A 13,170-nucleotide genomic window follows, 5' to 3' on the forward strand; every position below is an offset into this window, starting at 1 on the left:
GCCATCGCTGCCGCTTCTGCCGCATCGCCCCCCCACTCCGCTCTGATGGCGACTACCGAGGTGCGTGCTGCGCGTGGGGCCCGCGGGACCGGAGGAGGCGGCAGGGCCTGGCCCGAGTAAAGGCCGGGGGCCGCGTGGGGCCGACAGGGGGCGGGAGCGGGGAGGCCCGGAACTCAGGCCCGTAGCTGGGCCGGGGGAAAGGGGGGCGGGGAAGGGCGGTCCGACCCGCGGGGCCGGGACCGGTCCTTGGTGGCCTGGCTCCGCGGGCCCAGCGGCGGCCACGTGGGCCGAGGAAGGGGACGCACGTGGGCGGGCCGGGCCCGGACACGTGAGGCTCCGGGCCGCAGCGGCCATGGGGAGAGGTGGCGGCCCCCGCGCGGCTCCTTTGTGCTGACCTCAATCTCGGATCTGGGACTTTGCCACGAGGAGTGGCCAAAGAAACCCCTCCCCCGTGCCCCCTACCCCTGCAGGCACTGCAGCACCAGGGGCCAAGGCAGAAATTTGGGAACTCTAGGAGGGGGAGCGTGCCTGGCGTTTTGATTAGCGGTTAGAGCGTCAGGAAACGTGCTTGGGGCAGCGGAGAGAACCAGGCCTGGAGGTGGGGGGGGGGGTCCTCCGATTCCAATGGGGCCACCACTGTATGACCTTGGGCAAGTCCCTTATCTCTTCTTGCCCACCCTGCCCTCCTTGTAGGGAAGGGAAAGGAAGCAAGGAGCTGAAAGAAAAAAGAAACCTCCAGAGGAGGCTGCCTCAGAACTGACACGGGAAGGCCTGCCTAACGCAGTTCCCGCACTGGCTTCTGGGCCTCCTGGGCACCATGACCCATCCGATTGGTGGATTACAGGGTGAATTTCTCCTGCCCAGGGTGCTTGGGGTCTCCCTAATCACTGGGGATGCTCTTGCCAAGGCTTTCCCCCAAAAAAAACAACCTGGAGAAACTCCAGCATCCCCAGAGGAGATGGCTGCCTCCCTGCAGGCCCACCCTGGGGCTTCTGGATGGACTGGGCCTCTGTGTTGTTCCTGGCACAGGCGGAGAGCTTAGCAAATGCCTGCCAGTCCTGACAGCCAGGAAGTGCCCCAGAGGCTGAGCTCAAAGCTGTGTTACTCTGAGCAAGTCACTCCACCTTTGTCTGCCTGTTTTTGTAGCTGTAAAATGGGTATAATGATAACAGCACCTTCCTATCAGAGTAGGTGGGAGGAACAGACAAGAGGAGGAAAGCACTTTGCAAATCTGTCGGGGTTCTGTAGATGGTGGCCGGAGTCATTCTTGCTCTTACTTTTATCCAGCCTAGGTCATTGCACTCACTCAGGTATTGCTTGCTGTGTTTTTTTGTTTATTTTTGCAGGAATCTCATGGAGAGGAGCATGATTCAACCAGTGAGAGCATGGACGATACCAACCACGATCCCCAGTTTGAGCCCATTGTCTCTCTGCCTGAGCAGGAGATTAAGACCCTGGAGGAAGATGAAGAAGAGCTCTTTAAGATGTGAGTGTGCCTGGGTGCTATGTATGCCCCAAGTCTTGCTTTACAGATGGGGAAACTGAGTCTTAGAGTCAGGAAGACCCCAGTCTTAACCTGACCATGCAGACTTGTGTTTCCAGTGTTGTAGGTGATGATCATTCTGCCAACAGTTTTGAGTTACAGAGTGAGTGCTTCTTGCCTGGCTAAGGAGGGATGTCAGGACTGGTCCAGTCCCAGAGCTAGTGCTTTGTGGAACCAGGCCTCCTGGCCTGATCAGGGGCTCTTCCAGTTCCCTTTCCCTGCTTTAGTGTTAGAGCCCCTCTGGGCCTGGTGGCTGAATAGAATCTTGAGTGTGAATCCAAAGGCCACAGAAGAGGAGTTCACAGAGCAATTACTGATGATGGGATGGCCTGGGAAAGCATCTGGGTGTCATGCCTCATTGGCCCTGAGGGACACTCAGAGACTTTCCAGGAGTCATGTAGGATGTGTGAAAGAAAGAATGGGATAAAAAGACTGATGAGAAAAGGAAGAAAATGGAGATTACAATGGAATTGGGAAATTGGGGGGGGGGGGACCAAAAGGGACATTACAAGTGTTGGGGGTTAGAAAGTCTAGGAACATCTGGGAGTCTCCAAAGATAATAGAATTCATCCTCCTCCTTTTACACAAAAAGAGTCCCTTACAAAGCCTGCGTCTGCCTCAGTTTCCTTTCTTGTGAATGTCCCACTTTCTGTGCTAGGCACACATACATACACACCCCGCCCCCTTGTTGTAGGCCCTTGGCGAGGATTGTCATCAGCTCCTGATTCCTTCAACAGGTGCTAAATCACACCATTTCTATCTGTTCACCATCTCCCCTCAAGTGGGCCTGTGTCTCCTTATCCAAAAGCTTCTTTAATTGGGCTCTCTGCCTTAAGTCTTTCCCCTCAGAGCCCCCGCGCGCCCCCCCCCCCCCAGTGGATTTTGCAGTGAGGGTTTGGCCTCATTACCCAGTGACTCCCCTGGCTATGTCCCATCAGCCTTTTCAGATCTGACAGTATCTGACTCAGCTCATGCCCTTGGTGGGGGCCCCAACCACCCTGCTGTCCCTTCTTTCCCTACTATTCTCCCCCTACCTGAATTGTCTGTGATCTTCCTCCAGGTCATTCTCAGATATTCACTAAGGGCCTGCTGTGGCCCTCCCTCCACCCCCACCACTGTTACCCCCAAGGTTGGGTGTTGCTCACAGCAGTGCATATTGGCTCCTAGAGGGAGTTGGGCTCCTTAAAGAGATTGCCTTTGGCTTTGTGTCTGTGTCCCCAGTAGGCATCTGCTTGGTTGATTCCTAGCATATCCTTATTCCTGCCCTCTCAAGTTAGTCCTCAGGCCCACTCAGGATTTTTCCCTTGACTGGGTGCATTTGGGCTGCCACCAGCATGCTGTGTGTGCTCTGACAGTTGGGTAGCCCGATGTCACCTTTTCACTAATTGCTTCTAGTGCCACCTTTCACCAGCCTTGTTTGTTCCCCAGTGCAATCCCCCCCTCCCCCATGCATCTCTCTGTTGCTTCTTGGGTGTCCTGTAAACTTGGATTCTTGAGTGCCTGTGGGCTGGAGTCCATGCTTCCCTCAGTAGGATCACCCAGAGAACAGCATTGACCCAGGAAGATAGGCCTGTGTTTCAGAAAGAACCCTGGGGACGTTCGGCAGGAGGCCATATAAAATATAATACAGCCTCCTTTCCTCCTCCTCAGTTCTGTGCCTGTTGACTAGCGGTGGGTCATCCACCCTGGGGCTGGGGCTGGTGAGGGGCCTTCCCTCTAGATGTGGCTTCTACTCTGGACAAGGGGCCCTCTGCATGCCTGGCTTTTCCTGTGCATCCTTTGCTGAAGGAAAACATGTGACTGCGTCTCAGGTCTTCTTGAGTAGCTTGTAGCATTTGGAATTCTCAAGTGTCGAATTCCATCAGCCTTTCTCCCTGTCTTTTGGATTGCAGTGTCTTCAGTTGTCTCATCTGTAAAACAAGGAAACACCACATTCCCAGGCTCGGCAGGAGCATAGTGCCGTGGGATGGTTATTTTCCAGATGTGATTTTGTCTTCTGTATTAGCAGGAACATCATTGATTAGGACAAGTGATTACATTGACTTTTTTTTTTAAACATTTATTAGCATTCATTTTTAACATGGTTACATGCTTCATGCTCCTACTTTCCCCTTCACCCCCCACCCATGGCCGACACACATTTCCACTGGTTGTAACATGTGTCCTTGTTCTGGGCCTATTTCCATATTGTTAGTTGCATTGGTGTGGTCATTTCGAGTCCACATCCCCAATCATGTCCACCTCCACCCATGCGTTCAAGCAATTGCTTATCTTCTATGTTTCCTCTCCTGTAGTCCTTCCTCTGGATGTGTGGGTAGCATCTTTACCATAAATCCCTCAGAGTACATTGACTTTCAACATGTTTATCGTACAGCCGTAAGAAGTCCGATGTTATTGATACAGAGCTCCTCCCTGGGCATTAAGACAGGAATAGTATTTGGGGCAAGAGCTTGCACCCGATTTTGTCCCCTTTGTGAACAAGTTGTTTCCTTCTCCTACCTTAAAGAACCAGGCAGGACTAATTTTCTTCTGGCTGAGCATATTTGGATATGTTGGGGGAAGAGAGCCTGGCTCATCCTGTCACTTAATTTTGTGTCAGTTCTAAGTTGTGCTGTTAGATCCGATCATGTGGTAATGTGGTGAGTCTCTCCAAAGGCGAGCGAAGCTGTTCCGATTTGCGTCTGAGAATGACCTTCCAGAGTGGAAAGAGCGAGGGACAGGTGATGTGAAGCTGCTGAGACACAAGGAGAAAGGGACAATTCGCCTCCTCATGAGACGGGACAAGACTCTGAAGATCTGTGCGAATCACTATAGTACGTAAACCTTTTTGTTTTGCTTGAGGTGACACCAGGGCCACCCCAGGGGCCCCATTTGCATAAACTTGCTGAACAATGCAGGTAGTTTGAAGTCTAGAATTAAAGCGGATTTTTAAAAGCTCTTCTCTGAAATTGGAATGTAACCAGATGTGTATGCATTCTAGATGGCAGAATTTGCTTTGAGAAAGATGCCAGCTAAATGCCAGGCCAAGCCAAGGAAATGCAACAGGGGTGAAGAGAAATGCTTTGCATGCATAGGGTCAGGGTCGGACAGAGACCTGGGGGTGGAAGATGACATTGGCAACCCTGTGCATATAAGCTCTTAGGAGCCCCATAGGGTGATGATACAGCCCTCTTGGCTTATCTTTAAAAAGAAAGAAGTCTTCTCTGTGTAGATAGAAACAGAAACAAGACTTGAATAATAAAAGGTCTGTGCTGATAGACCAACCCGAATGTTGTGTCCCGAGTGCCGTGGGCAAGCTGGCAGATGTTCAGGGTTATTAGGGAGTGTGGCTATCTGAGGGGCCTGGCACTGTTGGCCTAGAGGAGAGAAGCCAAGGATGGACATGATTTCTGTTGTGGCCTTTGGGTTTCTGTCAGGGGCCAGATATGCAGAATCAGGCCTAGCTAGAGTTGGATGTGAGAACCCACAGCAGCCTTGAATGGGAATCCTAGTATTGGCCCTAGAAGAGATTAAGAGGGATTGTGTGGTAAGCCCTCCCCCCCTTCCCCCTGCCCCTTTTTTAAGGAGGAAGAAATGGGTTCAGCAGAGAAGGTAGGTACTAGAGGTTATGCCGTAAATTGGACTAAAACCCAGATGGGTGATTTCTAGTTCACTGCACTTTTTGCTTCTGTCTGTTCTACTTAAGGATTTACCTCTATGCTTCTGGGCAAGTCACTGAACCTCCCTGAGCCTTAGTTTCTCTCTAAAATGAAGGGCTTTGGAATTTTTCTTTTTCCATAGTGAGAACATTAACCGAAAAAACCCACAATAACATAACCAGTTTCCTTCCCCTGCTCCTCACTTAGATGGTTTGGGGAGTTGCCGCAGCCACAAAACAACCAGCCTTAGAACCTTGACCCAGTGGGGGGCAGTGGCTGCCAGGTTTGCCCTCCAGGATGCTGGTGGTGCTCCCTTTTCCATGGGAGACTTTGGAGGAAGGGTCATAAGAGAAGGAATGGAGGTTGGTTTGAATTAATTGATGGGTCTCCTTGACACCGAAGATCATTCCTCCAAGTAGTTTATAGTGTGTGAGAGACTAGCTTTGACCTCCTGGAAGAGACATCGACTGGGGGATCTGGTCAGAGTTTGGGCCTGGAGAAGCTGCTCCTGTAATATGTTTTCTGAATGGTGCATTCAGTGAGAGACGACAAACTGTAGTGCCCATAGCTCTCTGCTTTTTTTTTTTTCCCCTTTCGCATTGAAAGTCTGTGATGTGGTGTTTGGGGTGTGCTGTAGGATTTGTGTAGTCCTTTTCCTGATGTAGTCTGTTTTAATTTCTCTCTTATAATAAAACAAGTGTCTGCCATGTATAAGATCAAGTGGAGATCCAGAGACAGACTTGGGATAGTCTCCCTGCTTTCGGGACTATCCAGCTTTGGCCTCAGAGCTCAGCAGGGAAGGAATCAGAGCAGTATCTACTGCTCACTGTGCCCCACTTCAGACCTTCTAGCCCTGGACACCTGGATTTTTACCAAGTATAACTATATTTCTATTGAGTCTTTGAAGGTGGCTATTCAACGTTGGAGTTTTGCCCTCCTGTCCCTACTCTATGAGGGAGTAAGGAGAAAGAAAAGAAAGGGAACCCAGAGTCACAAAGACTGGGCTCCTTGGGAGCATTCCCATTGCCCTGACCCTAGCTAGGCAATGACCATGGGTAGTACAGGATTTTAGAAAAGGAGTGAGGGATCATGGGGCAGTGTGTCCATGCCTGCTCACCCTAACCTGTCTTCTTTTCCCTTCCTTTCTTCTCTCTGCCAGTAACCCCACTGATGGAGCTGAAGCCCAATGCAGGCAGTGACAGGGCTTGGGTTTGGAACACACATGCTGACTTTGCCGATGAAAGTCCAAAGCCAGAGCTGTTGGCCATCCGATTCCTGAATGCAGAAAGTGAGTGAGGTATTTGGGAGAATGTGCTGCTTTTGACTAGCATTGAGATGCCTGGCTCCAATGACCCTCTGCCCTGGCACAGATGACTCCACAGGTCATCTGAATCAATACTTCCATTTTACAAGGGGAAAACAGCCTGAGAGAGGAAATGACTCATGCGGTGTGTCATGGAGAAAATTTGAACTCGGATCCTTAAGCTTACAGTACCTCTGACCCTAAGGAACACAGACTTGTGCTTGGTTGTAATTCTGGCCTGGGGCTTTGTGTCTACTCAACTGGTGGTTAGTAAATGGGGAAGGCTGATTGGGCTCAGGGGGAGGAAGAAGAAGGTCCAGAGAGGCCATAGCCCTAACTCAGGGCAGTGAGGATTTTACCCAGCTCTTTTGCCCCTTCCTACTACTTCCTTCAGGGGCAGCCGAGTGGCTCAGTGGATTGAGAGCCAGGCCTAGAGACTGGAGGTCCTAGGTTCAAGTCCGGCCTCGGACACTTCCAGCTGTGTGACCTTGGGCAAGTCACTTGACCCCTATCGCCCACCCTTACCACTCCTAGGCCAAGGACGGTCCCTAGCCCGGATGAAAAAAGGAGGAGGGCTGGGCGTGGGGCTAGCAACCCCACCCTGTAAAAACTACATCTGCTAAAGAAACTGCAACCTAAAGTAGGGGCAGCTGGGCTAGCTCAGTGGATTGAGAGCCAGGCCTAGGTTCAAATCCAGCCTCAGACACTTCCCAGCTGGGTGACCCTGAGCAACTGTGTGTCCCATTGCCTACTGGTTGTGGCCCTATGCTCCTAGAATGGAGTCCCAGGATAAAAAAACAAAAAAACAAAACAAAAAAAAAAACTACTTCCTTCTGTGGATGGCTGGCAGGCATGCCCAGGAAGGGCTGCTGGGCTGCCCAGTGTATTGAGGGGAGCCTACGTGGAAGCAACATTTGCTCTTATGTTTGCTTCCTGCATCAGCTCGATTGCTGAAAATGTTAAAAAGTGCAGATGACCAGGGAATCATTGATTAGTTAGTGTCCCTCAGCCAGTCCTATAAGCTGGGCCAGAGGATCACCCCTGAAGGCCCCTCGATAAATAAAGGGCGATCCTCCACAACTTTACCTTTGGTATGAAACATTGCTAATAACTCCTTTGTCTCTTGAGCTACAGGTTTGAGTAGACAAGTTTTATTGGTAACATTTGAGAACTCTGGGCAGAGCCTGCGTGGGGAACACATTTCCTTATTCTAAATCTGGATGGGCCATTGAAAGCCCCCAGTGTTTTGTGGCCAAGGATGAGCCTAAGGAACTCTGGAGGGGCAACATGCCAAGGCATGTTGGAAAGCCTCAGCCCCGAGTATGCGCAATTGCCCATTGGGTGGTTGGTGGTGAGGTAAGGAGTCAGTAAGTCCTGACTTCAAGTCGGATCCCAGACACTTAGAAAAGCTGTAGAGCTCTGGGTTAGTCCCTTGTTTGTTGGGCGCCTGCCCTGTGGAGCTAAGATGGGGATAATCAGAGCGCCCCCTACCTCCCCTGGGAGGCCTGGGGATCATGCAGGCACACGGGGTGTGCACACTGGCCTCCCATCTCTGTCCCTGGGTGACTTCAGGCAGGTCATGTCCTCTCTGGGCCTCAGTCTGCTCTGAAAGGAGGAAGGTCTCTAAGGCCTCTTCTGCTCAGAGTCTAGGGGGTCTTCAAGATTTTGTTCTCAGATTCCAATGGACATGTTGCCTCATGGCATTAAAATGGGGACAAGAATGGTCCCTCTTGGGATTCGATGTGAGAAGGTTCCCTGAAGAACTTGAAGTGCTTGGCCGTCACGGACATTTGCCAAGAAAAGGGAGGCAGGCAGGGGCAGAGGCTGACATCTCTTTTCTTTATCTAGATGCTCAGAAGTTTAAGGCAAAATTCGAAGAATGCAAGAAGGAGCTAAAGAAACCAAAAAAGAAAGAAGAGTCGAAAATAGTGCTGAAAGTGGAGTCGAGAGTAGAGGCGAGAGTGGAGTCGAAAGTGGAGCTGAAAGTAGAACCGGAAGAAGAACCGGAAGAAGAACCGAAGGAAGAACCGGAGGAAGAACCGGAGGAGGAACCAATAGAAGAGAAAGGTAAAGCTCCCGCCGTTCCTTGCTGTTCCCCGCAGACTCACTCTGTACTTGACTGCCTTCCTCAGTCTTGCTGCTTTTCCAGTCTGCTAGAGAAGCGCCCCACGGTGTTGCAAACCCCTTTCTCTAGTGAAAGGCCTCTGCAACTGCCTGGGAAACACCCCAGAGCCGGGCAAGTCTCTTCCTGGCAGATGCCAGAGGCTTGGGCCATTGCTGTCTAGTTAAGAGGTCGGCCCCCTCTCTTTTCCTGTGTAGCTCAATCAAAAAAGCTAATTATGGACCCGCATGGAATGGCAATGATTTTAGAGTTGGCTGGGCCGGGTGTCTGGGACTGACCAAAGTATTAGGAGGCCGCAATCCCGGATGGCTTAGGCATAACGCCACTTACTTCCTGTTGGCATGAAGGAGTTGAAAAGAAAAATGGTGGCAAGCTGTAGATTGACTAAACAACTTGAATAGTTCCCCTCCAAATTGAGTATTTCAAATGGCAGCAATTACCATTTGGAGAGCATTTAAAATCTTAACCTGGGGAATCAAGTGGGCCTTGGGGCCGGCTGGTGGAAGGCCCCGGGGGAGGACGTTGAAGCTCTTCAGTTGGGCCATCATTTGGTCTTTCCTAGCCCAGAGTAGGATGGCTTCCTAGGGAGGTCACATGGTTCTTGGGGGTGAGGGGAATCCTTTAGATCCTTCCTAGTTTTTAGTCATGGCAAGTCCTGGAGTGGGGGTGGGGTTGAGTCCAGCTCGTTGAGGCAAGGGTTCTGCACTGTCACTTGTGTCCACCTGCTCATCCTTGTGGACCCAGCTGCTGCTGACTCCTCTGGTTGGTGTGTTTTAGCAGGACTAGTCAAAGAGAGAAGTTGTGACCAAATGGCTAAGAAGTTAGAGGAACTCTCGGTGAAGGATGGTGACTCGGAGTCTGTGCCAGAGATCCGGGTGAAGAAGGAGGTGCTTGAGGCCCAGGAGGCCCAAGAGAAGGACCAAGAGGAACAGACGTCTGAGACCCAAGAGACCGAGGAGACCCAAGAGTCTAAGTCCCAGGAGTCTGAGATCTCGGAGGCCCAGAATTAGGACACTGAGCAGCATTAACTCATCTCACCATGGGCCTCACATTCTTTCCTAATTTTTTTTCCTTTTATTTTCTTTATTTTTGTTCATTTTTGGTTTTGTTTTTTGTTTTTTTTTACAAGGGACTTTATATAAAGAACTGAATTCCAGCCTCCAGGTTGTTTTCTAAGCTTTTACCCTTTTGAAGATGTCTTCTTCAGCAGACCCATTCCCCAGTCAAATGTACTGCGCTCATGCCATTCTTTTCCATAGTGGAAACACTTATTTATAGTACATCCAAAAGAGTGAATAAAACATTTCAAAGCTGCATCCGAGGACAGGACTGAGTTGTATATGTTTACTTCCACACACTGATGGCTAAAGTAACTCCTGGCACCGGTTGTTGTCAGGTGCCTTGGCTGTGTTGGTGACTTGTGGGGGGCCTGGGGGGAGCCGTTTCTGCTGAACTGTCTCATTGAGGTTGATGGTGTCATTGGCAAGCTTTGGATGGGGATGCCTTTGGCTTCCCCCGAAGGTAGCTGCTTCATTCGTGATGGAGCCAGCTCACCTGGCATGGTTGCAGCATTATTCCTGGTGGCACAGTTGGCATAGCTTAAGTTGTTGAGTTGTCTTCCTGTGGGCTTTCCTCCCTGGGAAGCCCCAGAGTCGGAATAGGATGCTGTGCCCTCCGTAGAGCACAGAGACCTTAGTATTGTGGCCCTCCTCTGGGGCTTTGGCCAACCTGAGATTTGGAGTGAAGTCGGTAGAGGCAGCTCTCTTGTGGGCTCCCTGGAGCCCAGCTTTGGGAGCTCTCCTGGGCACATGGGCAGAACCGTGGTGGTCCAGTTTGGTCTTGGTTCTCTTGTCAGCTATGCCTGTGTATTTCATTCTTCTGGCAGAAGGCGCTTTCCCATACCTGGGACATTCTTGTCCTTGATGTTGGGGGGCAGGGGAAGCCCCCACTGAGAATTAGGTATGGTAGCGTATCATTGGCAAGTCAGAACCAGTTGAGGTGCCATGAGCTTGGCTGGCACAGGTTTGTTGACCCCTCCCTACCCCCTCCTAGAGGTGAGATAAGGGGAGGCCTGAATTCCAGCAGCATAACTGAGCTAAAGGCCTTGGTGACGGACAGGTGCCACCAGGGAGCCCCCACTGGCCTCTGGGGGCAGGAAGAGTGGTTCGTTTCTGAGCAGAGCTCCAGGGCCAAGAGCGGTGAGGCTCGGCTTCGTGGCTTGCCTGTCGGTGCTGCCCAGGTTGTTTTCGGGTCTGAGTGGATGAAAGGCACTATTTCCTTCAGCTACCAGTGTGTTGGGTCCTGAGCTCTGCCTAGGGGGTGGGCGGCCTCAGGCCATCAGCTGTCCCAAACGCAGCCCCTCCTAGGAGGAGGTACGCGTGTCATTCCCCAGCACCCCCAGAAGTGAAGAATACCTCAGCTGCCTGTGTGCCTGCCCTCAGGGAAGTCATCGGTGGGGTGTGGCTGTGTGGTGTGTCCCTCGTGCCCCCTCCTCAGCCCCCTCCCTCTCCCGAGGCTCACCTGGCCGGCTTGTCTCTGTAGCTTAAGTTTGGCTTCAGGCTCTGAGTTGTAGGCTGAGAACTTCCAGCTTCTTAAGGCTGAAAGGCCTTCCTTTGGGCAGGACGGTTTTACAATTTAAATGCTGACGGTTGTATTTTTTTCCTTAAAATGTTTTCTTCTGCCCTAAGCTTGAGAAATGTTGACTAGCTGTGGAACCAGTGAGAACAGAAAGCCGCCCAGGCCAGAGTTTTATTTCCACTATTCTATTCACTGTGAGCTTTGGAAAGCAACGGAAGCGGTTGCAAAGCATAGTAGCCTATAGCGTTTCTTAGTAGTAGAGCTAAAGGACTCACTTCAGTCAGACTTCCCTTGGCTTGTTTTCCTCATCGCCCACCAAAGGTGCTTTATTTCAGACAAAACCAAGAAAGCATGTCTGTCTTGCTTCCTGAAGGCCCTTTCCTCAGCCCCTCCACCAGTTGACTGACTGTGTTGATTATGTCCCAGCTGTAGATGTTCATGTTATGACTCGGTGTTTTCCCCGTTTCGCTCTGTGTTCTGTCCGCCCTTGGATCCCCTCTCAGTGGAGTGCCCTTCCAAAGGAAGAGTGAGATTGTTTTAAAGAAAAATAAATGCAGACCACCCAACGGAAGATTTCCTTCTCCAACTGCTAAACTTTGGTTATTCTAGGCGGTGTTCACCTTTGTAACACAGTGTGACTGAGGCCGTGCTGGGCGAGTAGCAGGAAGGAAGAGGTCCAACGAGACCCTTTGAAAATGAGATGTTAGTGCGACCAAGAAACTTTGCACATGAAACCGAATGTTCTGTTCCACTCTCTGCTTTGGAGACACTGGAAACAAGAAGTTGGAATCCGTGAATGTTCTATTGGCTTTGATTTCTTCCTGTGCCATCGCCACGGGAACGCTAGTTCTTGGGGAGCAGGAGGGTATGCTTTTTGAAATGCTTTCGTTGAAGTTAATGTGTGTAAACCGGGATGGATGTCCCCGAGATGCTTTCCCCTCGAAAGGGGAAGCCAAGGAGGGGTGTGGGGTCGAAACGGACCAGGCACTCACTCTTCCCCCTTCCAAAAAGAGAGCTTGTCTCACTCTGTAATTGTTTTGTGTTCCAATAAAGTGCCACTTAAATGTAATTCTCCAGGGAGTGTCTGCATCGTCTTATCCGAATCGTCCAGCCTGGGGGAGTTGGTTGGCTGCCTTTGGGAAGGCTTCTTAGTGTAGGCTGCTCCGACCTCTGCCGTGGAGCCACAAGGCCAGGAAATAGCCCTGGGTTTGGAACCTTCGCTAAAAATCCCAAATTGGAAGGTGGTGGGTATTTTTATTATTATTTATTTAGTTTAATTAATTAATTTAGAGGATTTTCCCATGGTCACATGATTCATGTTCTTTCCCTCCCCTCCTCCCACCCCACTCCCGTAGCCAACGAGCAATTCCACTGGGTTTTCCGTGTCTCATTGATCCAGACCTATTTCCATATTATTAATCCAAATTTGGAAGGTTTTAAAGATGCCAAAAAGGCAGCCAGTTGTTTGAGAGCCAGGCCTAGAGACGGGGAGATCCTAGGTTCAAATCTGGCCTCAGACACACACTTCCTAGCTGGGTGGCCCTGGGTGAGTCACTTAAATCTCATTGCCTAGCCCTTATTGCTCTTTTTGCCTGGGAACCAACACTATTGTATAGACTCTTTAAGACGCAGATGGCAAGGGCTAAAGAAAAAGGTTGGGGTTGTTTTATTATTCCTTTAAGGAAAGAAGAAACCCCGGGATGTTGGGACTTGACCAGGTCACACGAGATAGTTTACCTTTAGAACTTGGGCCCATTGACTCCATGAGCTTGTGGAGAAGGGTCAGTGTGGGAGCCTGGGAGAACGGGCCATTGAACTCTGTCCCGAAAATGTCCCTGGGCCGGACACTGGGCCTTCGTGCTGGTAGATCAATTCAGTAGAGCCGGGGGCTTGTTCCCTCGAGGTCTGCTGAATTCTCACACTTTTCATGCATTGAAATGGAGATACCAGGGGCCATTTCTTGGGCATCTGAGTAAAGGAACAGGGA

The 13,170-nt window shown here is 50.8% G+C and overlaps 1 protein-coding gene and 1 non-coding gene across 4 annotated transcripts in view; both read left to right on the forward strand.

Annotated features, from left to right (window-relative positions):
* Positions 1-12,252, forward strand: part of RANBP1 (RAN binding protein 1) — a 22,377-nt gene extending 10,125 nt beyond the window's left edge. Inside the window, exons 1-7 of one of the 3 annotated variants that reach the window (XM_044674616.1) lie at positions 1,046-1,072; positions 1,362-1,486; positions 4,199-4,356; positions 6,341-6,469; positions 8,333-8,412; positions 9,401-9,442; positions 9,494-12,252. In XM_044674616.1, coding sequence (XP_044530551.1) covers positions 1,046-1,072; positions 1,362-1,486; positions 4,199-4,356; positions 6,341-6,469; positions 8,333-8,412; positions 9,401-9,442; positions 9,494-9,616 — 684 coding nt within the window. In that variant the 3' untranslated portion in view covers positions 9,617-12,252. Of the gene's footprint in view, positions 61-1,045; positions 1,073-1,346; positions 1,487-4,198; positions 4,357-6,340; positions 6,470-8,332; positions 8,552-9,383 lie in introns of those variants that run through there. The other 2 variants (XM_044674601.1, XM_044674610.1) reach the window with 2 other exon arrangements.
* On the forward strand, positions 8,583-8,711 carry LOC123232813. Its single transcript, XR_006505315.1, has one exon. It is a non-coding gene; the product is annotated as a small nucleolar RNA SNORA77 (small nucleolar RNA).
* Positions 12,253-13,170: the final 918 nt, after the last annotated feature.

The sequence above is a fragment of the Gracilinanus agilis genome, chromosome 1 (genome assembly GCF_016433145.1).
Source record: "Gracilinanus agilis isolate LMUSP501 chromosome 1, AgileGrace, whole genome shotgun sequence".
NCBI lineage: Eukaryota > Metazoa > Chordata > Mammalia > Didelphimorphia > Didelphidae > Gracilinanus > Gracilinanus agilis.